This window comes from Scleropages formosus, chromosome 17, assembly GCF_900964775.1.
Source record: "Scleropages formosus chromosome 17, fSclFor1.1, whole genome shotgun sequence".
Taxonomy (NCBI): Eukaryota; Metazoa; Chordata; class Actinopteri; order Osteoglossiformes; family Osteoglossidae; genus Scleropages; species Scleropages formosus.
The window spans coordinates 18687157-18713442 of NC_041822.1; the positions used below are offsets into that span (position 1 = coordinate 18687157).

Sequence of the window (26286 nt, forward strand, 5' to 3'; positions counted from 1 at the left end):
CAAAACCAACAGGAGCAGCGGCGGCTTCCCTGCGAACCCCCAAAAGGCCTCGTGCTCCCCAAGCAAAGAGCGCTCTCTGCCTTCCCTCTTTCCCTCAGCATCCTTTCATCTTCTCATTTCTTCTCATTTCTCCACCTCCTTCACCGGTATAATGGGCTGGCGTGGAACAAACGATGGTTTGTTTTTACTTCTGAGAAAGCCTATTGCAGAGGTTAAACTGAGAGCGTTCGGGGGATATTTCCTCTTTCTCTGGGGGAACTGGAGATTATACTGCAGGTGCCTCAGATGAAGCCCGGTGATTCATTCCGTATCAGGTTTCTAGCTGCATTCTCTCTTATGTGTCACTTTAGAGAGTTTAGGCGTCGTTAGCCTGTGGTCCTTTCCTTGAAGAACCAATTTTCCGGTCCGGAATCCCTTGAGGGATACCTGCCGTTGCAGTATCGAGTTCCGTATCCTCCAAATGACGTAGTATACGGCATTTCCATCTGTATAACTGGCAAAGATTTAGAGATATTTAAGCATAAACATCTGCAACGGTTAGCAGCTGAAATTGTAATGTAATACAGGGGAGTAATTCCAGGAAAAACTGAATTATCCACATTAAGCGATGTGGGGCGACCCTGCCGGGGCGGCGCTATATAAGAAGAGATAGAGCTGGATTGAATCGGCTCTTTGTGCACAACTTGTGACTGTGCCGTGGCTCCGCCTCTGGGGGCGCCGTGGAGTCTGTCCGATTTCTCCCTACCAACATGCAGGTGCCACGCGCAAGGTCGCTGGCCTTGATGGAATACCTCCAGAATGACTTTGAGGAGGCGGATATGACTTTCACCATCGCCCCGACTGATTTAGTGTGCGCCAGGGACTGGGATGCCTGAGGGAGGTAGGGAGAGGACGCAGGGGGTGGTGGGGTGATGGGGTGATGGGTGGGACAGTTTGTCCGTTCTGACCCTGGAAGTTGGTCACAGTGAAGGATGAGGGATTCCCAAATTTCAGCAAACTGCTCGGGACATTTTTAAAGTCACAGTGCTCACAAGGTTGCCTGTTGGGGAGCTGCTGCAGAATCCCTTCAGGGATCGTCTGTTCAGTTCGGACTCCTTACGTGCTTTAAACCGCTTGCATGCAGAAGCAAGTATGGACAAGGGGTGGCGTAGCGATCGGAGTTGCCACTTTGCAATCAAAGGTTCAAATCCCCACCGTAGGCATTTACCCAGAATTGTTCCGGTATGAGTCGGATCATTGTAAGCGCCTAAGCGTAAAAACCTAACGTTGTAAGCTGCTTTCAAGAAAAGCAAACTGAATTAAAAATAAAGTAGTTATTCAGAGTCGTTTTCTCTGCCATGGCTTCTGAGCTCGCAAGCTTTCGGTCCCATTTCAATATACCTTTCGTTGACAGATTTAATGCCGTAGCCAATACGCCACTCTTTCTCGCGCTGTAGCGGTCCTCGAGATTTGTAGTTTTCATCTGTGCTTGTTAAGGGACGCGGCACCCGTCAGTCCTGAAGCGGAGCGGGAAAGGGAGCTTCAGAGCAGCTACTGGTGCAGAAGTACACGCAGCAATGAAAGCGTGGCCTTGCCAAGCCACAACTCCTCCAATTCTCCCTCCTGGAGGGCTCTGTGCTCCTGCGCTATTTACGAGAGCCGCCATTTCGAACCCGCAGCTTGTAGGAACACGAACATTTAATTCTACCCGTTCGCGGGGTTCCGTAAAGCCGTGCAGGCTGTGCGGAACTCCTCGGATGAGGGCTCCCGTAACGGACTGGAAATGCAGGCGACGGGAGGAACGCGGCGGTTTGGACAGCGCGTTCCCTCGCAGGCCGGGAGGTGCGCTCGTAAAGGTACGCGCCGTAAAAAAAGTGCGCCGCAGTGTAAACGATCGTAGGAACGGCTCCTTGCAGCTGGGAGCAATTTGCCACGCTCGTTGCCTGCGAGCGTGCAAAGCCGGAGCCGCGAGCCAGCCGAGGTGGAGGTGGGCCCGCCGCGGCCGAATCTGTTTCTCGTTGTCGGTAATTTCAGCTGACAAGTAACAAACCGTTTGCGCTGAGGTTATTTTGCCTGTTTCGGCCGCCTCTTGCTCGAGGCGCAACGTCTGCGCGCGGGGCTAGCTTCCGTCAGGCCCGAGCCGCCTCCTGCCGGATCGGGGATAGAGAGGAACGCCTCGGCGCTCTGCGCTCGGCCTTCTCCGGCAGCCCGAGGACGCGGCGCCGTCCTTGGCCTTTTGCGTCGCGGGCCGTTACAGGTTCAACCAGCTAGCGTAAATTGCTTGGTTATTTACCTCCGTTTCTTTTCTCCAATTTTACCCACTTACATGGCTGTTTTTTTTTTTTCCCCTGCTAATTATCCCATCGAAATGCAGTCCAGCAAAATCTCTCAGTGCTTCAACCAGCAACCTTCGGGTGACGAGGCTGTGTCCCGATCCCCGATATCGCACGCGGCGGCCTCATCCTTCTTCCCCTCTTTAATAGCCGTGCTCAGAAACAATCGAAAGGGAAATCTATACGGAAAAATGGCGAAGTCTCGAGTAGTTCATTAAGGCTGTTGGTCTTACGCTGCTCTTTTAACTTTCGGTCACCGAACCCAACGGAGCTTTAAAGCTTTAAGAACTGACAAAGACATCATTTGAGATGCGGCCTAAGTGCATCGCAACTGAGGACGCTGCTCGACAGCCGAAGATCAAACCCATGCAGAAGCAACAGAACAAAGGATCTAACTAATGAACTCTGCACTTACGCTTCCTGCTGTTTGACCCCAGGGCCTTTCCTCTGCTCTCAGTGACTTGTAGCTTTGCTTATTTATACAGCTGGAGCAATTCAGGTTAAGTACCTTACTCAAGGGTACATCAGCAGGGACACGAACCGGAAAATTCCCAGGTACGGTGCTGAGTGCTGCCTTGTATAATTGGCCTATGGTGATATGCTCCTTCTAGGATTTGCGGTGTTTTTTTTTTTGCTCTAGCCTCATATCCAGTGTTATTTATAAGCCCAACAATTTGAGTGCATTTGACATTTTTAAAACCATGTTAATTACATCCAAGATTGCGGTTGTTTTGCCGCTTATTCAGGAACTACTGCAATTAAACGCAGAATTTTTTTTTTTTTTTTTGAGAGAAATGCTTTGAATATAAATAGTGCGGATAATTAACTGTTCATTGGACCAATTAAGCCAGGAGATGGGGTTAACGGAGAACCCTGCGGACACACGGTCTCTGAGGAGCTGGGTGGAAGACCTCTGGTCGGGGAGTGAGCGCATCCCTCGGGGGGGCCCTCCCTGTCTTCTCCCTCCTGAGCGATGCACATCAACCATTTCCCCATGTGGAAAACTTGTCATTGTTCCTGTTACACGAGCATTTCATTGGGAGACTCTCTCATTTTTTCATGCACTGCACCTGGTTGATTAGACAGAATATCTGAGGGTGGCATAATGGCCAATCAGAGCTCTCTCCCCCTGACAGCGCGGCCGGTGATAAATGCATGTTTTCTCCGGTGAGTGCAGACGTCGCTTCCATCTCCTGGGGTTATTAAAGGAGAACTGTCAGAGCAAACACCATGCTGGGGAGTGGGTGGGTGCGTGGGTGCGTGGGTGGGTGGTGGCGCTGCTGGGAGGGTGGTGGTGTAGACCACCTTCAAATGTCCTTCAGCCCCCGTCCTGGTCGAAAAGGGAGGCTGCACACCGAAGGTCGTCACACCGGCTCTTTTTTTCTACCAAAGCCACATTTTTCCTGACTTAACAACACAACGTTTCGTGACAAGCCGGGACGAAGACGACTTTTTCTTTCCTGTCAATGAATATGTCTGACTGGAAGGACGGCTGCAGAAAAGCTTTTTCTCACCACGATGCATTTCCATGAAAAGATGATGTATCGCCTTTGCCTGAACATAATCCGTAACTATCTGGAACTGTTATGCCTCATGTGGGACTCCTATATCATATTGTGTCAATACCTCTGTTACTCATAGCTCATCTTCTTCTCAAGGTCAGTGCATCTCTTTCAGAAAGGCTGACTTCCTCTTGGGCGCCTTCGCCGTAGCGTTGTGAGACGCTCCCTCGTTCATAGCGGTATTTTTTCGAAAATTTTCAGTTATTTAAAGGAAGCAGCCATGAAATAGATTAGTGCTGGGGTATAAATCTTTTTCTGTGTGTGTTGCTCTGCTAAATGTGTGTCCTTAGTTGGGTGTGCGGCGTAGCATTGAGAGAATACCGCTTATATGCCTATCGTGTGACCCACCATTCTCGTGGCAACCAGCTCTCTGTTCTGGACTTTCTCTATTATAAGGGCAGAGCAGAAAACAAGGTGGCATCGATGAAAGAAGGATGAGGACTTGGCCAAGAGCGAGGTAGGGCTTATCAGCTCACAGAAAGTCACCGACTGAGGAGAAAACGCAACTCGTTGCACAGTATAAAGTTTCATCAGCTGCAGAAATCACCTTGCTAAAGTTGAGCGAAGCTTCTGGTGCACCATGCAGTGTTTCCAGCTCCCATTAGAGCAAGAATAACTAAAGCTTCTCTGAAGGCTTTCAATTATGCCTGCTGCCTATATGTACGGGAAGGGAAAAGGGTAAACTTGTTTTTTTTTTTACACGGTACAATACAGCACTCGACAACAAAGAACCCTAAACACTGACACCTGTTGCATTACCACATATCCTGCCAACGACAAAGGAGCAAATTCAGCTGTCCAAAATATAAACCGGAGATTTGGAAAAGCAGCTTTTATCTTGAAAACAAAAACGCAGGAGGTAAAAACCATGTCAACGGGAAAGAAAAAGATTGGCAAGGACTGTGAAGACATGAGGAAAACATTTTGTCAATGTTCCAGCTGAAAACACAGAAACCAACAAAAAACAGGATTCATGGCTCAGCTGCTGGGAGCTATTTAGCCGCTCTGTAACAGGGTGAGCAGCACTATGAGGGAACAGAAGGACGATGACAAAAACACAAAAACAGCAGTAAAAGTCGCCAAAACCATGGCCGCCAAAGAGCGAAAACAAGTGAGAGGAATAAGTCGCATGAAGGCAAATGCGTGGTCCAGAATGGGAAAATTGAGAAAAGTCTAGAAAAACTTTACAAACTGACTTTGTGCAGCAGAAGCCAAACCACAGCCACGTTGAAGAATAAGAGTAGAATGTTGGAATGCAGACAGTTTCAGCTGAAAAACCGAAGAGGCGAACCCAACAGCTACAAGAGGTCCCTCTGAGTTAATCTCCATCCGAGGTCGGCCTCCGCATACCGACTTCTGTTTTGGAAACGAGCAGCCGGTTTGATTCTCAAAAGCGCCCGGTCAGCAGTGTCATCACAGTTGGAGGGTGTAAACATGTCTTGCTGAAGTTCAAGCACAATGTTTTAAAACTCCTTTAATGAGCGTGAGCACTGGAGTAAGACTTTGCTTTTGTCTTTTTGCCAAACCCTGAACCACATTTACACCCTAGCATCACTTTCATAGAAACATGTTAATAAAAACAAACATTAGGTAAGAAACCAAGGAAATTTTTTTTTTATATATGTGTGGGATGTTGGTAAGGCCTATGACAAGGATTGTTAAGAGGAAATTCTCTGCCAAAGGGCTGAGGTTTGTTGTTGCGAAGGCCAGTGGATCTACCGAGTGCGTCGGGAACCAACGCTGAAGTGACTGACATCCTTAAAAATGACCCAAGACAGAAAACTTGGACAAATCCAAATACACACACACACATTGGCTGAAACCAATTGTCCCAGGCGGGGTTGCCGCGAGCCGGAGCCTAACCCGGCAACACAGGGCACAAGGTTGGAGGGGGAAGGGACACACCCAGGACGGGATGCCAGTCTGTCGCAAGGCACCCCCAGCAGGACTCGAACCCCAGACCCACCGGAGAGCAGGTCCCGGCCACACCCGATGCACCACCACACCCTCCTCAAGTCTAAATATAACAATGTATTATCCTGCATTACTGTGTTACCATTTAGCACGTGTGACTACGAAACATGGAAGGGTTCGGTGTAGTCGATACTTGCATGTAATAAATCAACTCGACAGGTACAGGTGATAAAAAACTGCATTCTGCGTTCATGTGTTTGAACCAGGATGGTATCCATTATTAATGAAAATGCATCAAAAAGGCAATTACATTTTGGAAACACGTTTAAAAAAAAAAGAAAAAAATAAAAACTGCGGCAGCCCCCATTTTTTACCACAAGGCCTTGCGATCCCTGGAGATGAGCTCAAAGAGAATCCCCTCAGCCGCTTAGACCCGAGGCAGCTGACATCCCAGCCGGAGGACATGGAGGAAACGAAATCATATCACAACACGAGTAGAAATCCACATGGCCTGTTGAAGGACTCGCACGTGCGAGAGCACAAGCTCGGTGCGGAGCAGCGGTGCCGCAGCACGCCACGCGTCTACAGAAAGGCTTTGGAACGGAACACCTCCGGTGTCTCCAACCTCCGCGCTATGCAAAGCGGCCGGAAAACGCGTGTGCCTCAGGATGGGTTGGGGAAACCGCAAAAGGATGTGCTCCTTCAAGACTAGTTTTGCACCCAGGCGTCACCAGTATTACGTTTTTCATACTCGCTGAGCTTTTCCAGCATGTTTTGTCATGCGTGAATGTGTGTCTGCTGTTTTCGACCAGAGATGTGGATAATGCAGTTATGGATCGTAAGAAACGTGGTAAAATACAGTTGCTCAGGCTGGGTGCTGAGCTCAAGCGTACAAGTACAGTACTTCTTTGAGACATTCAGTTTTCCTAGGGCTAATAAGTGGCATAGTGGTTAAAGCAGCAGGTTTTTGACTTGAATCCCACCTCCTGCTGTAGAACCCATGGCTAATTTATTTACCCGGCTGATACAGTACAAATTATCCTGCTGTATAAATGAGTAAATCATTGTAAGTAGCTTAACACTGTATGCTGCTTTGAGTAAAGTGTCAGAAAAATAAATAAAAACAGGATATTAATTTAGCAGACACTTTTCTCCAAAGCAACATACAATGTTTTCAGCGTAGTATTTAACTGATACCTTTATCCAAGGCAAAGTACAGTTCTAGACACTTTACTACTTAGAGTCATTTGTCAGTTTATACACTACATTTACATTTATTCACTTAGCAGATGCTTTTCTCCAAAGCAACGTACATGGATACTATGTAGTGTTACCATCCCACATACCTTATTCACCGTGGTGACTTACACTGCTAGATACACTACTTAACACTGGGTCACTCATCCATACATCAGTGGAACACATACACTCTCTCTGTCACTCAACACTATGGGGAAACCTGAACAGCATGGCTTTGGACTGTGGGAGGAAACCAGAGCACCTGGAGGAAACCCACACAGACACAGGGAGAACATGCAGACTCCACACAGACTGAGAGGGAAGCTCGAACCCATGTCCTCTCACGCCACCCAGGTGCTGTGAGACAGCAGCGCTACCCGCTGTGCCACCATGCCTCCCACTACAGCAATGTAACACACACATACTCACACACAATGTACAGTGACCAGTTCAGCTGGTGACACATTTCTTTGGAGCGAGGATAAACGTGGAACACCTGGAAGAAACGCATCTCCAGTGAGGCAGGACCTGTGGGGCATCAGCTCTGCCCGCTGCACCACCAAGCCATTCATGTGGTGTTCAACCAGCAACCTTTGGTTCCAAGTTCATACCCTGATCTCTTCCTCATCCGTCTTCCTTCTTACTCACGTCACTTTCTTTGCTTTTTCTCCACTGCCGTATGTCCCGAACACACCCCCCTCTCTCAAACCTCAGCTTCCAGCAGTCCAATAAGCTGTTCGTTGCGTCTGTCTCCCTTCCTGTCCGCTTTCGAGTGGGAGACAGTTGAACAAGTGGAGACACCCAGGTGCCCCTGCCTCAGTTGGGCGTGAAATTAGCGGGCCGTCCAGCCCCCCCAGGGACTCGCGCTGCTGCCTAGCTGTGGAGAAAGACAGCCGGCAGCCACAGGCGCACAGCGAGCATAGAGGTATGCCAACGGTACTGGCTCTTCCCAGAATGATGCTCTCAAGACCTCTGCCTGTTTTCTTGGCTGCTGGGGGCTGATGCTTGCTGTCGCCCCAAGCAGAGCAGTGCATAGGAGCGCCACATTCTGTCCTCACTGACACGTAACGGCTCCTCCCAGCTGCTCCTGCTGCAAACACCTTCTGGAACTTTATACACACGGCGCAAACGGGTTTGTGGGCAAGAGACAGTACTTTGGTCCATGATGAGATCATCGATGATCTGTCGGTCATCCTATGCGCGCTGTCGTCCGCTCACGTGCAGGGTTGGTGGCCGTAGCAGGACGGGGGTGTGCTTCTCCCTCGTCGAGATGCTGTTGTGGTGGAGTGCAGACACAGCTTGGACAATGTTTGCAGCAAAGAACGTGGCCACGTGTCAGACTGCAGATGAGCTGTGTTCATGGCGATAGAGAGATGGCTGATGAGAGGAGCCAAACCATATGACTAATGGCGATATGAAGACCACACACACTTCGTGTTCTGGCACTGAGGCTCCTTTGGCTTCTGCCAGACCATTATGTCCATCCGCTAATGGCTGCTGGAATGATGCCTTGTTTCTCTTTTTTTTCCCCATCTCAGATCTCAGGAAGACCTTTGAGCAGGAGCCCTTGGGGAAGGAGGTGTCCCTGGAGCAAGAGGTGCTGCTGCAGTGCCGCCCACCCGAGGGGATCCCGGCGGCCGAGGTGAGCGTTCTCCCCTTCCTCATCCGCGGTCACTAGATGGACGATCGCGGGTCAGCCTCCCACACAAGGTCCAGATGATGAATTGTATTAGCGTGTTGCAGGTACATCTATCACTTAACACGAAAATAACATTTTAAGAATAGACAAGGGGTGTATTTAAAACCAACCCTGCCAATCGGCTGCCTCATTGTCAGGATAGGGTTAAATGAAGTTACGTGGCACAATAGGCAAAGGTCGTCTCGCACCCTCTGAAAGCCGGAGGCCCTTTGGGACGAATCCCAGACAAAGGAGCTCTGGTCAGAATGACTGCCATTGTTGCAGCGTGAGGCTGATGACCAGCCGATAAAACTCGCTCATAAACAGCCTGACAGTTTCGGGCTTTTTTTTCTTGCTGTTGGAATAATTTTCGGAAATCCTTTAAACCTCACATTCTACATTATGGCCTCGTAAAACAAATAGGCCGATTTGTTGGTACAGTTTAGCGTAACGTTTCCTGGACTCCCTTGATCACCCCCCCCCCCATTCTGTTTCTGGAGACAAATCAAGGGTTTAATGTCTCGTGACCCTGTCTGTTACTGTCCTCGGAACCAGCCTCATTTTCTACCTGGCCCACCTGACTCGCTCTGTCTCCCTGCATACTGAACGCATCTGCGACGACTGCGGAGGATCGCGGGAGTCATTTGGCCACCCAGGGGATATCTGAATGGACATTGTCTGTCCACAGGAGCTCCCGTCCAAGTTCGACTTAAAGTGTCTGGTTTCTATACGTGTGTCACACATTCCTGGAAGCGCCACGTCATCCTCTTCGGTCCGAAACCCAGACGTCTGGAAGAGGAGGACGCAGAGACATTCGGTTCACAGCGACTGCAAAGATCAGCGAAGAGAAACAAGAAATAATCGTTACGTCTTAGCCATGTTATTTTTTTTTTTCTTACTTTGTGCTAACCGTGAGTTGGCCGAGCAGCGCGAATGAACTGTACACAAAACCAAAGCTGCCAGATCAGCAAATGTGAGCTGCGAACCAAACTCAAGTTGCTGCATCAGCACACATGAGCCGAGCGCTAAATGCAAAACAGGTAGGGCAGCAAACCCCGAACCAGATCCGCATCCGCCCTGTTGGGTTCGGATCTTGCGGTTCGGCAGGAAATAGGAAACAGCTGTAGGCTCGCAGATGCTTCGATTCGCCGTTCTGCACCTCGGGGTTGGAGCGAGAGTGCGGCAGTCTGGGGCGCAAGTCCATCGAGGGGGTACCTCTCCACCGTCGCACCGTGACGTAGCAGCCGTCGGGACAGGCAGGCGGGAACATGTAGGGTCTCCCGGGATGCACGTCGCCTTTGGCTGGGTACTACAGTTTTATTTTATCATTTTATACTCCTAGTTTATTAGGTACGGGTGGTTGTTTTCTTAGAGTTTGTCTTCGAGATTGAGAGTTTTTTTTAATAAGATGGAAGGTGTCTCACAGGCACTAATGTCAGACAGGTTGCTTGTAATAAGCATAATTTTTCAATGTGTTGAGTGTTTTCTTTTTCTTGCCCTTGAGTGCAACGCTGCTTCGTTCTGATTTGACACTGCAGCGATTTTAATAACTCTATCATGCCAAAGAAATGACCGTGTGGGGCTTGTGCCTGACGTGCCAGTAAAATGTAGTAAAGTAAACCCGGAGTAAATGTTGAGTAAAGCTCGAGGAGAGCCTTTGCCCCGTGTGAGCCGGAACACGCGAGCTCCAGCGGCTGTTATTACGTGCAGTCATCGCCGTCACGCAAAAATAAAGGGGCGAGTCAGCCTTTCCGGGAAAGATCCGGGCCAATATGTGACCCGGCGAGCGACTTAGCGCTTAGCGGGACTTGCTCTCTCTCCGCACGTGCAGCCAGGCAGGAAGAGCGCGGCTACGGCCCATGTGCGAATAGCGGCGAGTTTCCAGAGAGCAGGCAAACCGCAGGAGCAGCCGGAGGAAGACGGGCGGCCGGAGGGGGAGGCCTAATGAGGAGTTGGTTTTAGCAGGAGATAAACGCTGCCTGGGGACGCGGGCCCTCTCCCCAAAGACCCTCCGCAATTAAGGGTTTGTCAGATTCGCGGAGCAGCTGCAGCTCCCTCACGAGGCGATCGTGTTGAGATCCTCGCCGTCTGATCTCCCGGACATGTTTATTCCGGAACAGGCGCACACTCAGAAACGCCGCTTCCCGCGCCATGGCTCTGTAAGCAGGATTTAATAAGGGCTGTGCGTGTGTGTGTGCGTGTGTGTGTGCGCGTGTGTGTCCGTCACTGAAGCCTCGCAGGCAAATATGTTTGGATGAGGTTTAAGCGTACGTTCTAGTGATCTCTGCAAGGGCGTGTTAAAGCAACAGGGCTGCAGCGTTTGTACCCGAGTCCGTCTCAACCGTCGCGTTTCTGCGCCTTCCTACGAGGTATTGCCGGTATTTTTTTGGCAGCCAAACCTTCTCCTCATCCCTCCACGCGGGACCCTTTTTCCTTCAGTCGCAGTACAGTTATGCGCCGCTTGACGTTTCGCTTAACGACTGACCACGTGCCGTATATGACGGCGCTCCCGTGAGATTATGATGGAGCTGAAAAGCTATCGACTGGCAACATCGCAGCCGTCGCGGCCCACCGTGTTGCTCACGTGTTTGCGGTGGTGCTCTTATAAACAAATGTACCGTGCTGCCGGTCGTATAAAGTATAGCACATACGATTATGTACAGTACATAATACTTGATAATGATGATAGTGCTTTATGTATTTACTGTACTGTACTTTTTATCGTTATTTTAGACTGTACTCTTTCTACTTATAAAAATGCTGTGTTATGCCGGCAGCAGTGTCGTAAATCTCGTGTTTACCGTGTCTCTTTACTACATCGAGGCTATACCATCTAGGTTTGTATAAGTACACTCTATGATGTTCGCACAACAACGAAATCGCCTAACGACGTATTCCTGTGAACGTATCCCCGTCGTTAAGCGACGCATCTCTGTAATGACAAATACGGCAATCTGACATTACGGGACAATGCCGCACATCCGCTGTCGTTTAAAAAGATTGATTAGCGTGATGTTTTGTTTATGCTTGCTACCTGCGCTATGGGAGAGGAAGTTATGATGGGGATAATTGAGGAAATGTGCCACAGATACGTTAGCTGTGTCGTAAGCGATGCGCCGCGATGCGGTTAAGGCCGTGTGCTCCGGCTGGCTGTCCAGGAAGAGCATGCGCCCCTTACATAAGCAGAGCGACGCGTTAAAAAATGGCCCGTGGGTGACCTCCGGATGACGGGCGGAGGATTGACGGAGCAGAGGTTTGGACGACGGCTCCGCAGCCGGAATGTTCCGCTGGCTGACTCCGTCTAGACGCGCTCCAAGCCGGAACGAGTCTCGGGCCCCGAGAGTGGCCGGCCGGCGACCGGCCGGCATCCAGCCGTTATCTGATGCAGCGTCCAGCGCTCCCAATGCCGCGTGCTCGAGTAAAGGAAAAAAAAATGAGCGACAAACATTTGTCTTGGCTCGCTACGCCGAAACAATCTGGTGCCGGAGCTGCCGGAAGGCCTCGGGACGCTCCGATCTCAGAAGCGCCGCGTTACTCACGCTGTGTATCGATTGTAGATAAATACAAAACCGAAGAATAGCTTTCCAGACGACCGCCATTTTTCTGTTTATTTGCGGACTTCATCGGGAGCGGAACGAAAGGGGCCGCGATAACGTGTAAACACGGCGCAGTTGCGGGCGAGAAGCGGGGAAGTGTTTGTTTGGGTCCGTCTTTTGTTTCTTCTCCCAGCTCCTTCACTTGAGCGACTGCTCGGCGGAGGGGCCGGGGGGGGGGGGTGGCCGCCCCGCAGAGACGTGGCCCATTCAGCTCTTTAACAAACTCTTTTCATTAACTCCGAGAGGGCGGACAAACAGGAACGGGGGGGGCGGGGGGGAGGGGGCCGAATTCACAACCGGCTGCTTTTTTTCCGAACCGCCGGGGCACTTGGCCGGCCCCGTGAAAAACTATTAAAATGTACCAGCTACAGAAAGCTTTTCTCTTCCCCCTTTCTGTTTCGCGCAAGACCCCTCTTGTCCCCGCAGCCTCCGAGTCGCTCAGCGGCGCTCCCCGATAAAAGCGGGGGGCAGAGGTGACGGCTGGTTCGCCGCTCGGCGAAGGGCCCCGTTGCCACGGGAGCGGCGCTTCCCGAGAGCCGGCCGCTGCGGACGCCCCGTGGCCGCGCTCTATAAATGCGGGCCCTGACAAAGGGCCCCATTGTACTCCGGAACAGATGAGCCGACTGAGAAAGCTGGAAACCGCATAGATCGGCCAACGTGAGAAGATAAGTCGCAAACATGAAGCAATTAGATCACATTAGAGGTTCACGTCGGCACGGTTGTTAACGTGCTACGGGATGTTTCGCGTGCGGCGCCGTGTCGACGGCTCGCCGTACCGCAGCCCTTTCTGCAAATCGGGGAAGAAGGGTGGCGGGGTGTGATTGCAATCTGGCTCCCATCTATGTTGGCCTCTGTGCGGAGATTGCGGGAGTGTGTGCCAGGTGTGTAGATCTGTGCTTGAGTGTCCGCACCGATCGCTTGTATTAGTCTGCGTGAAGGCAAGAACTCGGATACGCTATGAGGACGTGTGCATTTCCGGGCGCGTTCGTGCACGTTGATTGGCTCGTTATGCGTCGCATCCATCGGCTCCTTGCGTTCCCGTGCCTTCTGGTAGAGGCGTGCGGCCTCTCTGAGAGAGAGGAAAGGATGCTGGGACGCCGGTCCTCCAGCCTGTTGACACGCAGCTTGGGCTCCCCGGCCCCTATGGAGAGCCAGGTCTCGGTGACCCCAGCTCAAGTTAACGTATTCTGAGAGGAGAGGACCCCCCCCCCCCCACCCCGGAGCTGACAGCAAAGTGTGTTTACAGCCCCTGCTGCTTAACCTGTCTGCAGAAGTCTTCAGCAAAGGGCAGACACACACACACACACACACACACACACACACACACACACACACACACACCCACTGCTTCCTGCAGCACAGTAAGGGGGAGAGCAGCTTGGGGCTGAGACACACTGGCACAGAGGACATGTCACTGCAAACGTCTTTAACAGGGATGAAGAATGACAGTGTTGATTGTGTGTGTGTGTAAATTTGTTTATGTGTTCTTTTCTAATGTAAATCTCTGTGATCACCAGAGTGTGTGGTGTGTGTGTCTTTGCAGGCACGTTGGTGTAACCTGCGTGTGTTTCGCTGCGTCACCTCGTGTTGCGCTGTCCCCCGGCGCCCATTCTGTTGGGATTGTTCCTTTTTTACAACTGCTCTGAGAGTCAGTCAAAAGCCTGTGTGGTATTAGATGTCCAATTAGCAGAATATTTAACACTCTTAGGATAATTAAGTGTCAACAGCCTACACTAAAATGAGTCGGCAACAGGAGTAACTGTTATTTTAAAAGCGGTGCCCGTGTGTAGTTTCTAGGCTCGTGTGTGTCGCATTGTTTCCCTGTGCCGTAGCGTGGTGTGTTATTGCTGCCAGGCTGTCTAAAGGAGCAGCCCAAAAGTGTGTGTGTGGGGTCCAGCGAGGACCGGTCTGGTCCAGTCAGCCATGGACGAGGGCGGCGTGTGTTGGAGGAGGCTCAGAAAGCATGTGTTCATTAGTCGAGACCCCCCGAGAGCACATTCGGTGTCCAAGTGTGGTCTCCGCGGCGACCCGTAACCGTGGCGTGGATTTAATGTCTCCTTCTGTCAATCATTTCAACACTTGAGAGTGCACTGAGTGTGTTTGGATGTTCCTCTTTCTAATGGCTTCACCAGGGGGGCAGGAAAGGAGGAGGTGGGTTTGGAGGATTGGAGGAGGGTGGGTATTGTGCCGTAAAAAATTATTGTTAGTGCTTATAGGCTTAGGACTGCAACCTTCTAGTTCTCGGTCATAAGCCTAGGTTCCGGATGGCTCGGTGATGCAGTGGCCAGCGCTGGGGTCTCACTTCTCCTGGGCTGCGGGTTCAGATGTGGGTTCGAATCCAGCTCAGTGGAGTTTGCATGGGTTTCCTCCCACAGTCCAAAAACATATGTTTCAGGTGAGCTGGTGACTATGAATTGCCCTGAGTGTGTGTGATTGCCATGGGGTACAGTGGTGCAGTGGGTTGGACCGGGTCCTGCTCTCCAGTGGGTCTGGGGTTCGAGTCCCGCTTGGGGTGCCTTGCGACGGACTGGTGTCCTGTCCTGGGTGTGTCCCCTCCCCCTCCAGCCTTATGCCCTGAGTTGCCGGGTTAGGCTCTGGTTCCCCGTGACCCCCTATGGGACAAGCGGTTCAGAAAGTGTGTGTGTGTGTGTGTGTGTGTTATTGCCCTGTCCAGGGTGTAACCTCCATCAAGCTCCATGTTTCCAGGATAGGCTCTGAACCACCTCAGTCCTGTGTTGCACAAGCAGTTATAATAGATTTCATTCATTCTTCATCCACTATCTTCACTTGTCTTGCTGCACACAACCCCCCCCCCCCCCCCCCAGCAGTAAGTTCTGTTCTCATTTAGGAGGAGATGGGAGGACGTTCCACAAATCCTGCACGTGGTGCATAATGGATGGAGAAGAATGCACCTGTGTGAGTCTCACACAGCTCTCCTCCCTCACCATCCCCCCTGGGGAGCTCTGTTCAGCACATCTGGAATTTGATTTATAGTTGCCAGGCTCGCACCTCCTTCCCCCAGCCAGCAACTGAGGGCTCCTACCTAATGACCTCTCCGCAGGACCCCTCCATAGGGCTTGCCAGGCAGGTGCCCAATCACACACACGCACACACACACACACACACTGTCAGGTCGTCCAGTAAACACCGCTGTACTTGGCAAAGACAAACCTTGAGCGTCAGCCTGTAGATTAGCAGTGACACCATGCTCATTACATAATTACACCGTAATTATATTCATATGTTGGCCAATTATTGCGAAGCCGGGCTCAGAAACCAGATGCAGTTTTTGCACTAAAGAGTATCAACCCTTGGGACCACATCTATACTCCAGCTTGGGGATGAAAGTCCTTTTTCTTTTTCTTTTTTCTCTTTAGCATAGGAAGCGCGCTGTTGCCGTTAGTGTTTGCAGACCCTTTCTGTCATCTGAAGAGGCAGACAAATGTGGGCTTGTCGTGCAGCTGGAAAAAAAAAAAAAAACCCAGACAAAACGATAACTCGAGAAAATGCTCTAGAAGCATCTGATGACAGAGGTGTGGTTTGCTCTCGTCTGTGCATCTGCTCCGCTTTCTGCCTCTGCTCTCCCTGCCTCCTCCTTTTAAATTATTTATTTGCAAGGCAAAACTTTTATCCAAAGTGAATTGCGTAGATTACAGCTTTCGATACAGCTGGAAGTTGTCGTCGTGCGCCTTCGTCCAGCAGCGTGCCGTCACCGGGGCTCGAACCAGCAACCGGGCGTCCGGTTCCTTAGTCAGCGCGCCACCCGCTGCCGACCTTTCTCCTCGCCTCTTTGTCAGGAAGCGCTGCGTTGGCCTGCAAGAAGGATTTTTGCATTCTCTTTGAGGAGTCCCGCAGGCTTTGACTTCCAGCCTCTCTCCGGGGCTACAGACGGTGCCGTAAATATAGTCCGGGTCCGCCGAGGCTTCTTTGGGTGCCGGTGGCCCAGTTCTGTCTCTGCAGGTACCGGAGACGGATCTCCTCCACCTTGGCTCGTGCGCTGACTCTCCGGCTCCCTCTCCCTTCCCTGGTGTCGTACTGCTGAGAGGATACCGAAAATGCAGGTTCTGTGATTGCAGTTTATAAGTTATTACAGCAAATACAAAATCAGTTTTTTTTAAAAAAAAAAGAAACAAACAATTTCATCTGCTGTCCCATCCAGGGAGTACTCTACCTCATGTTCCGTGCTTCTGGGATAGGATCCAGACCACCACAACCCTGAATTGGACAAGTGCTTGTTGATGATGGATGGATGGATGGATGGATGGATGGATGGATAATTTCAGCTTCTAAGTTCTTTACTAAAGTTTTACACTAATTTATAACAAAGTTTTGTTAAATGCATGTATTTTATTAGTTCAGATAAGCAACATTTTGCTTATGTCTTAAATAGCACAGATTTCAACACAAATTGCATTTAACTCCAGTGAGACATTATAATCTTGAACTAATGCATTCAGGTTAACATGGTTAGAATCTTGAAATTTAACTTCAAATACTTCACTAATACCTTCCAGCAAAATATTTTAAAACAGGAAACGTAAGCCGCTGATTTCAGATTCATGCATCTGCGGAGCTCCGATCCGGGCTTAACTTTTGGGGGAGAGGTGGGAAAGGATGACCTTCCGCTACTCTGATCTACCACCCAGAGTGCCGTCTTCGCGGGTTCAGAACCTGCACAGCCTTGACAGTTGTGTACTGCGGGACCAAGAGCCTTTACCACAGTACTCAGCAGAGTTACGCACAAGTACTGTGTGAACACTTAAGGTTCGCTGGAACGCGCCTTTCCATCATGCCCGCGGGCCCGTCGACCTACGTCGTTAATTCGGACACGCTGTCGGCCGTGTTCCGTTCCGGCGGCGGCTCCGAGCGCACGCCTTTGTCGGGCATCGCCCCCTCCCTGCGTTGGTCGACCCCGTGCCGGGGATTGGCGGCGAACCCACCCCCACCGAAGAAGACGATCACCCCTGCTGTGCAGTCAAGTGGTCCCAGCAGAGGGGAACGCAGCATCTTCGCTCATCAAAGCAAATTAGCCGCGCCGCTTTTTCTTTCTTGGGTATTTTACCCCCTTTTCCTCATTCTGCTCGGCTAGATCGTCAACGTCCGTTTTAATGAATCGATGTCTGTTTTTACACGCCGCACGTTGCGCCGAAAAGGCTGCCGCGGTAAACAGACCCCTGCAGGTGCCCAGCGGGTTCTTGGGAGGCACTGACAGAACGACGAGGCAGGAAGCTCGGAAAGAGCGACCCCCACCCGATGGCGGTCCTGCCCCGCCGCCGCGCCGCTCCAGTCCACCATCAAGGCCCAGACTGTATACCATGTCTGTGCCTGGCCCTTAAATCAGCGCTTTAATTCCAACACAAAAGGAACATTCTCCCGATGAAAAAATAAAAAAGACAGAGTCGAGCACAAACACACACACAAAAAAAAAAAAGCTCCGTCTCGGAGAGCAAACTTTCCTTTGAACGGAGCTCTCCCGCCTCGTTCGGTGACGTTTCCGTGCCGGAGACCTGCTGAGGTTTCGGTCCGCGAGTCGGGGCAGCGTGAGGCGTCGCTTTTGAACCCCCGCCACGGCACAAAGAGGCGCTCGGTTCAATTAGAGGAGCGACGTGGCACGCAGACGGCAAAGGAATAATGCGCCGCAATGACAGAGTAGCGCATGAAAGGGGCTTTGGAGAATTAGGGTAATTTGAAGTCTCCGAGCAGGCGTGCGCAAGAACTGGGACGATCAATGATGAGGGGGAGAACAGAGGAAAGATAAACAAATTATGACATGAACACATAATGGTTCCCTCTTATCCCAAAAAGCTTCTCAGATCTGCGCTGGTGTATGTTTTAAACGCAACACAAAACTCAATTACAAACCAGGTGAAAATGATGGATTAAAATTACAAGCCAGGTAAAACGGGGGATTACGGCGCAGCCTGCGGGAGCCTTGTTTTTGTTGAATCTGGATCAGGGTGTCTTTGGCTTCTTCTGTTGAGCGGGATAAGAGAGGTGTGTGTTTTGGAGTGCGCCACGTGAAAGTAGCGCCGTGTGCCGAGAAGACAAAGTGCCTTATTGGTGTCCTGAAATAACATTCATGATGACCGAAAAGCGAACGACGTCCACTTTCAGAGTTGTCCCTCTGTTCGTGCCCGCCGTGTTCGGTATCTCACGCGCGCCCAGCACGGCGCAGCGCGGCACATCCCTCGCAGGTCTCAAAAACATTTTCCTTGGCCCGGTTTCCGCGGCGATCCCGTAATTGGCCCGTAATGGTGTTTGCTGTCTGTCTAACGGCCGGTTTGACGAACGTCCTCAACGACCGCTCCGCACCAGCCCGCGCGCAGCCTCCTGCCGTAGCCTCGCGCCCTAGGGCTGGGCGACTCCGCGGCGGGAGGTCCGGCCGCCGCCGGGGGGGTCCGAGGGAGAGGTTCTTCCCGCTTCGTTTCATTCCTTGTCCCTCCCGACGGAACGGCGAGCTCCCACTTTGATGCGTACGCGGCGGCTGACGTGCGGCAGTTTCTCTGGGTTAACGACAACAAATGGGCCAATTATGTTAACGAATCTCCCGGTGCCAATCAGTCAATAATGAGCAAGGGCACATCTGCTCTGCAGCGAGGCTGCGTGCGCGGACGAGAACGCGTGAGAAAGCTAGCGCTCGGAGTCCACCTTGGAGGGAGGCGGCGCTCGTGCGTGACGGCGTAAACGCGAGCCGAAACGTGCACGTGGTTCGGCTCCGTGTTGCTCGAACGGAATTCGGACCGTTTTTGCATCATTTAAAGCTGCGTCGCTCCTGCACTTGGAGGAATCCGTGGAGCGGAAGCAGCGGAAGAGAATTTCCACCCAGTTGTTGGTCTGGGCCGTTGGTCTGGGCCGTTGGTCTGGGCCATAGGTCTTTGTAAGGCGCACCCGATGAGAACATTACACAGGCACGTGGCCTGACGGGGAACAACTATGAGTTTGACCTCCAAGCTCCTCCGGTGCGCCCTGACATTTAAGTCCCTCCCACTCTCTAATGTGAACAGAGGCCCTGGCTGCAAAAGGGCAGCTGGAACCACCATTATTGACTTTGACCAAACGGGAACTTCAACCTTAATGCTGTATTGTAAGTGCGGACCGTTGAAGCGATGGCATTTGCTATAACGCTATATATAGGACAAACGTGGCGCTCTGCTGCTGGACGAGACTTTTAAAGCAAAACGCACAGATGGACGTTGGATCACGTCCGACCAGAATTCTCAGTGGAAGCAGAAATGAAATGAGACTGGAGTCGCGGTGCTCTGGACACGCGACGTGAAGGTCGGAATCGAAGAGATTATAATGCTTGGGAAGGCTGGAGGGTATGAAGAACGACCAGCATCCAGACGCACGAACTCCATCGCAGCGACAATGGACACACCCCTTTCAAAGCTAAGGGCACAAGTGGAAGACGATCGCTCTTCATGACACCCTGATCCAGATGTTTTACTCCACTAATTCATCCTGATGCCTTTCTGGCCTTTTTTCCACCGTTGGAATGAAAACTAAGGCCCTTGTTTATTTTTGTTCTGATGAATTCTCGGTGCGGTGATTACGGAGCAGCAGCCGTGACAGGAGGATTGAGTTTCCCAGGAGGCATTGCTGTTCCACCCCTGAGCGCGGCACTTCCCCCGGACCGTTCGAGCAAACATCCAGCTGCGTAACTCGGGAACGAGAAAAAAGAGTATTACACTGTAAACAATTTGCCTTGAGAGAGAGCTTCCGCTGAGCATGAAAATTATAATAAAAATAATAATAAAAAGAAAAACTCATTTAAAATAGCTTCTCAGAACACAGTACTGTGCTTTTCACTTATAGAAATGTTACATTTTTGCTCTGTTCCAGTGCTTTTTAATTGGCAAAGCGTGATTATACAGCAGAGTAGTACCCTGCTCCAGGCCCAGGTTTTAAATCTAGACCTCTATCTGAGCAATAATACAATGCTGAGATATTGTGCCACATATTGTAAAATCCATAACAGACATGGCTTTTGCTATGAAATGAAGCGAATCTATTAATGGTTTGCAACAAATGCTTATAATGGATTGTTTTCCCCATACTTGCTAAATCAAAGCATTTTCCCACAGCCAAACTCCTGGTTTGCGTACAAACATCATTAAGAGTCGGAGCTGCAGGAATAGCCAAACTTGAAAATGAAAGAAAAAAGAGGTTAAAATCATCCCCACAACGTGTCTTATTAATGCAGCTTGTTTTTCCACTGCTCAACTTTTTTTTTTTTTTATTATTAACCATAGTTCGGCTAACCCCATTGTTCAAGGCTACTTGCAATGTTAAGTTTGTAATTTGTGTGTATACTTTGTGTAGTTAATATATTCATAAACCATTTGTACTTCAAAACTTTTACTCAAGTAATTCAGGGTAAGTACCTTGTTCAAGGGTATTGGAGCAGTAAGAGGGTTTCAAACACAGGCCCTTGAGCTGGGAAGCCAGAGTAGCGTTTAGAAGAGTATGTATAGCTGCTGCATTGCACTCAAAAAACCCAGGTTCAGATCCCACCTCCTACTGTAGTATCCTTCTTAGTACACACTTAGCCTGAACTGCTCCAGTAAAAACTACACTGCTGTATAAATGGGTTGGTTGCTTTAAGTACCTCAACATTTTAACTTGCCTTGGAGGAAAGTGTCAATAAATGTAAATCAACAGCCCTAAATTATGTGCGTGAACATGTTGAACAATGTATCGCTGTGTGTTTATACTGTATGCTTTGTTAAAAGTCTACGATACAAGCAATTTTCGAACCCGTGCAGGGAAACCCCATTGGATCTTGAGTCCAACCCCTTAACCGCTTACGGATTAAAGCGTGTTGTTTTTGCAATGTGTGTGTATTTGAGTATTCGACACAATTTTATACTGATGCATGTTAATGTCAAGGGTACATCACCCTTGCCCTTCAGAAAGTTTGAACCTATAGCTTCCTGCTGCATTTCTTTAACTGCTGATTCTAGTTCTCACTTTAGCATATGATTTTTTTTCCCAGTGTGAAGCTGAAAGTCAGCGCTGAAGCGCATCTCACTCAGCCAGATTTATGTTGGCAACAGTATGTACCATTCCAGCTCCAGTGGACCCTCTTTCTTTCTTTTTCTTTCCCTAATATGTTTTTGTGAAATTTGGGGAAAAAAAAAAAGTAAACATTCACATGTCAGTGATAAATAATGTCATAACACGAGCAAATTGCCAGCCGTCTCACATTGCAGTCTCATCTCTCCCCGCTAATAGCCAGCTGTCTCATTAGTACATATACCACTGTCATTTCCTGTCTGCTGTCTTCATCTCTCTTTCATGGCGGTGCGAAAAACCCTTTGGATTTCCACTGGAAAATAAAAGAAATGGGGCTGGAAGGGACTCATTGATATCGTATTGGAAGGAAGAGCCTCGGCATTTAATGATAGAAAGCATCACCCTCTCGATGCGCGTTCTCAAACGGCAGCCGCTCCGCCGGCATCAGTGCACAGTTACGCTTGGAAACTGGGTGTGTCCCCCCCCCCCCCCGTCTCCAGTTTGGCTCAGAACTGGGGTTCTCGCTAATTCGGCTCTCACCTGTCTTTCTCGGCGACTCCAGGACGGGTGATGATTGCGACCGCTCCTGAACGCTTTCCATTCCGCTGTTCTAATTGCTGTGATTGCGAGGCCCCCCGACGGAGGAGGCCGGGCTGCGCTCGGACAGGAGCCGGCGGAGGGGGCCACCTGGGTGCGCGTTGCGCGGCGGAGGTGGACGAGAGGGCCGTGAGCGAACAGGGGAGCGGAAGGCGTGAGGAGGTGCAGAGCGCAGGGGCCTCCTCGGTACCCTTCACATGCGGCTGCTGTCTCTTGACTTCTGACCGGAGCGCCATCCACAGAGGCCTCGGCTCCTCTCCGTCGCTTCATTTTTGCTGTTCATCCGCATAGCGGGTCGCCTGGGTCCGCTTAGAAGTTTAGCCCTTCGACACCCTTCGCTTCCGCGTCTGTGTCTCCTCAGCCGCCATGCCGCCTGCCGGCTGGAGCGATGGGGTTTTCGGCTCGGGGCGCCGCGTTTCCTTTGGCTGCGAGCGGTGCGGCCGCCCTGCTCTGTTTTCCCATCTCCTTCGCTTTGTTAACACGGGCCGTGCTGACATAATTGCGTAAATCGCTCTTCACGGGCCATTTCGATACCATGGCGTGAGCTGCGGTCCCCTTTTGATTTATGTTTTAATATTCTCATAATGTCTACAACATTACCGCTGATGAATTATGCACCAGGAGATGAAAAGTGGGCATAAAACTGAATTCCTCGGAGCTGCCGGGCGATAGGATGCCCCCGGCACCTTGGTATTTCAATGCCCGTGTCCTGCTGATGGGTGCTGGCTCCATGCGTCTTAAAGAGCCCATCCTCCAGGGCACCTTCTACAGCGACACTTGCACCCAGGCGGCTTCTCGGTGGAGGGTCCTCTCAGGAGGGCGTGCGGACAAACGCGTTGTTTGTGCCCACCGCCCCTTTCGGTTGCAACATCCTCGGTCGCGACGTCACCGCTGAGGGCGCAGTATGGGAGGAAGCGTGATCGATCGCTTTGGATTTGTGCAGTGGAGCGGAAGGACCGCCGAGCGGGCAGCAACAACCGGTTGGTCAACAAAGCACCGCGGCCACACCGTGTTTTGTGTGTGTGTGTGTGTGTGTGTGTGTGTGTGCTCGGGGTTATCGGTTTCAGTTTGGGTACAGACTATTGATGGACAGTTTGCTTTCTCACTTTTGAACTTTACAAATAGATTTTGTTGCTCTGAATTTGTAGCTGTGGTTAGGAAAAAAAAAAATTGAAACCCGGCTTAATCAAATCTTATGTGTTACTTAGTTCTTTTATTACTTACAGAAAATTATGGACTTTGCAGTTGTAAATAAGCAGAAAATGTGTAAGTTTGATTTATGATTGTTTGTGTGGTTTATAATTCATCCATCTGTCACAGAGACCGAGCGTGGGAGTAGGGCCAGTTTCATGCTCAGAGCTTTGTCTCTGGTCATTAAAAGAATTAAAAGTCGTGGTGCAACCATCAGAGGTTTGGCTCTTTTAGGGGGTTAGATAAAACAGCATGATGGGTGATTGGTGAGGCCAACCCCCTCCTTGCTGGAGAAATCTGAAGACTACACTAAGTTTCACCTTCTCACCCATCTAAAGAGCTGGAATATATATAAAAAAGAAACGTAATGCCATCTGTACACTGCATGTAAGAGTTTATGTCAGAGTTACAGCAAAAAGTTTTTTCTTCTCTTAATGTTCAGATTCCTTATAATGAATTATCATAGCTGTATTCCTTCAGAAGTTGTTAAGCTACTTAGTCATTTTTTATTTATTGTCAGTATATGATCTACTTTTTTTATCTTCTTTAGTTTTCCATTGCTAAGGGAAGACATTGGTTTTCATCCCAGGGTGTCGGCCTTATTAAGCAGAGAAACGTTCAAATGTGAGAAAATGGCATTAGGATGCATATAAACACGTTGTATGTATATATAAGCATATGTGCAGAGAAATTCTAGTTACAGTCACAAGGACTCCTCAGTGAACTCGTGTCGTTGGATGAGGAACGCAAACATACTGTAGCACGTCGTGGTCCAACGTGTTCAGCCGAACAGCGGTGTAACTGTGTTTAAAAATGAACCTTATTATGCATCTAGGTCTTTTGAAGGTGGCATGGGGCGTTTCCGTCTGCAATGAAGGTTCAGGTGGAGGTTTTTTGTTACGACCGTTGGCCTGCAATAGTCAGTCGGACCGTACCTGACCCTGATTTGTGGTCAGCCTCAGCGAGAGATTACCCTAAAGCTGTCTGAATCATCACTGCTGAGTGGATTTACTCTCGGAGCCATAGGGTTAACCGGTGTAAAAAGATGATTTTGTGTTTCATGATCAAATAAAGCTTAGAAGGCAATATATTCCTTTGACGTAGCCATAAAATGTCTTAATAACATGGGAGTCATTTACAAGGAAGTGCTAAGGTATTTTATTCGAGAATAATGTGGTTTTTGTCTGTAAATGTCTAACAGAACTATAACTCAAGTATTAGGGAAATAATAGAGGAAACATTAGCAAATAGTTTGTATGCATGTCAAATGTATCAATTTTTTGCAGCCTGGATTTATTGGCTATAATGAAGCAAGAGAACTCAGTGAATGATGCTCAGAGAAAATGAAATATGAAAGATCTGCTCTTTCTTTTTCTCCTGAACTTCTCCCCGTCTCTCCCTCTTGTAGAAACTTCTCCCTCTGTGTTTTCCTAGGTGGAGTGGCTAAAGAACGAGGAGGTCATCGATCCTGCAGACGACCGCAACTTTTACATCACCATTGACCACAACCTCATCATCAAGCAAGCGCGTCTGTCTGACACAGCCAACTATACTTGCGTGGCCAAGAACATCGTGGCCAAGCGGAGGAGCACCACTGCCACCGTCATTGTTTATGGTAGGCTGTAGTCTCTCACCTTCCAAGAATAAGCCCTTTAATTGTGGTCGCCACCTGACAGCATGGACCTGCAGTCTCCTCAGCGCTCATGAGGGTTTCTTCAGCCTCCTTCTCCTTCTCCAGTCCCTCAGCTGGTTCACATGTTCACCAAATCCACATTCCATCAGTCCCATGTGATTTCATTACCACACCTCAGCCAAGGGCATGATTCCACAATCCAAACTGTCTGCTGTCCACAAATCCAAATTTCCACCACCAGGCTAGTACACTGTGCTCTACTTTCTATATCTCCACTAGTTCCATTTCCTTTTTTCTCATAGCTCCAACATATCTCTTCTCCGTAATTCCATTCCATAACCATCTTCATGTCTCTGCCATCCAGTCCATGTACTGTACTGTAACTCCACTACCTCCCACTACCATTTCCCACGGCGCAGCCAGTTTGCTGTCCACAGTTACAAATTTCATTTTTGTATGTTCACCATCCATCCCATGTTATTTACCGTACCGTGTGCAAATCCGTTACCACGTATCAGTCGTTGCCATAACTCCACAGTCCAGCCTATGTCTTGTCCACAGTTCCAAAACAAACAAACACACACACTGTCTGAACCGCTTGTCCCCTATGGGGTCGCGGGGAGCCAGGGCCTAATCCGGCAACTCAGGGCGTGAGGCCGGAGGGGGAGGGGACGCACCCAGGACGGGACACCAGTCCGCTGCATGGCACCCCAAGCGGGACTCGAACCCCATCCCCACCGGAGAGCAGGCCTCAGTTCAACCCCCTGCCTCCCCTCCTCCCCCAGTTCCAAAACTCTCTATCTAAATCATCTACAACTCTGTGTATCCATTTAGGTTGCTTCTGTTGTTTTCAAACATTCACCAAACCCTTATTCCACATAGCTCTAGTGCCACACTTCATCCTTTCTAACTCCTGTCTGCGACACCTTCATTGGGTACAGACCCCTTGAAGATATGTGTAAACATGCTCCCGAGGATTAGCTGTGAACACAAGTCAGACTGATGTCAACAGCAAGCTGATTATCTGTTATTTAACTGGCTTCATTTCCATAGGTTGTAGCAAGGTGCTCATCAGGTTAATTTTTTTTCTTGCCCTTTCATCTAATTGCTAGTAATTAACTCAAGTGACTATGAAAATGCATTTAGGCCCTGCCAGGTTTGATTTGCCCATTTGTAAAGTTTGTGCGGTATGTCTGTTTTTCGAATATATCATGCAGGATTATAATTTTGTCAATATTATAACAATGTTAAAAATAGTATATTTCTATTGCCATCATTCTTACAGCACATGTCGTATATAAAGACTGATTTCTAGTGGTCTCAGTTTTACCTTCCTAGGCTGAATATAATGATCTTTCCTGTAAAATATTTGAAAATTGTCTTATTAACTCAGGTGCCTGTTCCGTGACTTCTGTGACATCATAAGATAGGCCTCTTTTTTCAGACATTCTTTCCTTCCTTGGCCCTAGTCTTTGGGCTCTTGTTCGGTTAACTCCACTAATAGAATCCATTAATCCGGTAGGAATGCCGAGGGCTCTTTTTGAGGGGT

At 49.7% G+C, this 26286-nt stretch overlaps 1 protein-coding gene across 3 annotated transcripts in view; it reads left to right on the plus strand.

The window, feature by feature from the left end:
- unc5ca (unc-5 netrin receptor Ca) overlaps positions 1-26286 on the plus strand; it is a 142385-nt gene that overhangs the window by 86657 nt on the left and 29442 nt on the right. For all 3 annotated transcript variants that reach the window (XM_029259376.1, XM_018758355.2, XM_018758356.2), the window contains exons 4-5: positions 8566-8669; positions 24539-24719. In XM_029259376.1, the coding sequence (XP_029115209.1) occupies positions 8566-8669; positions 24539-24719 (285 nt within the window). The remainder of the gene's footprint in view (positions 1-8565; positions 8670-24538; positions 24720-26286) is intronic.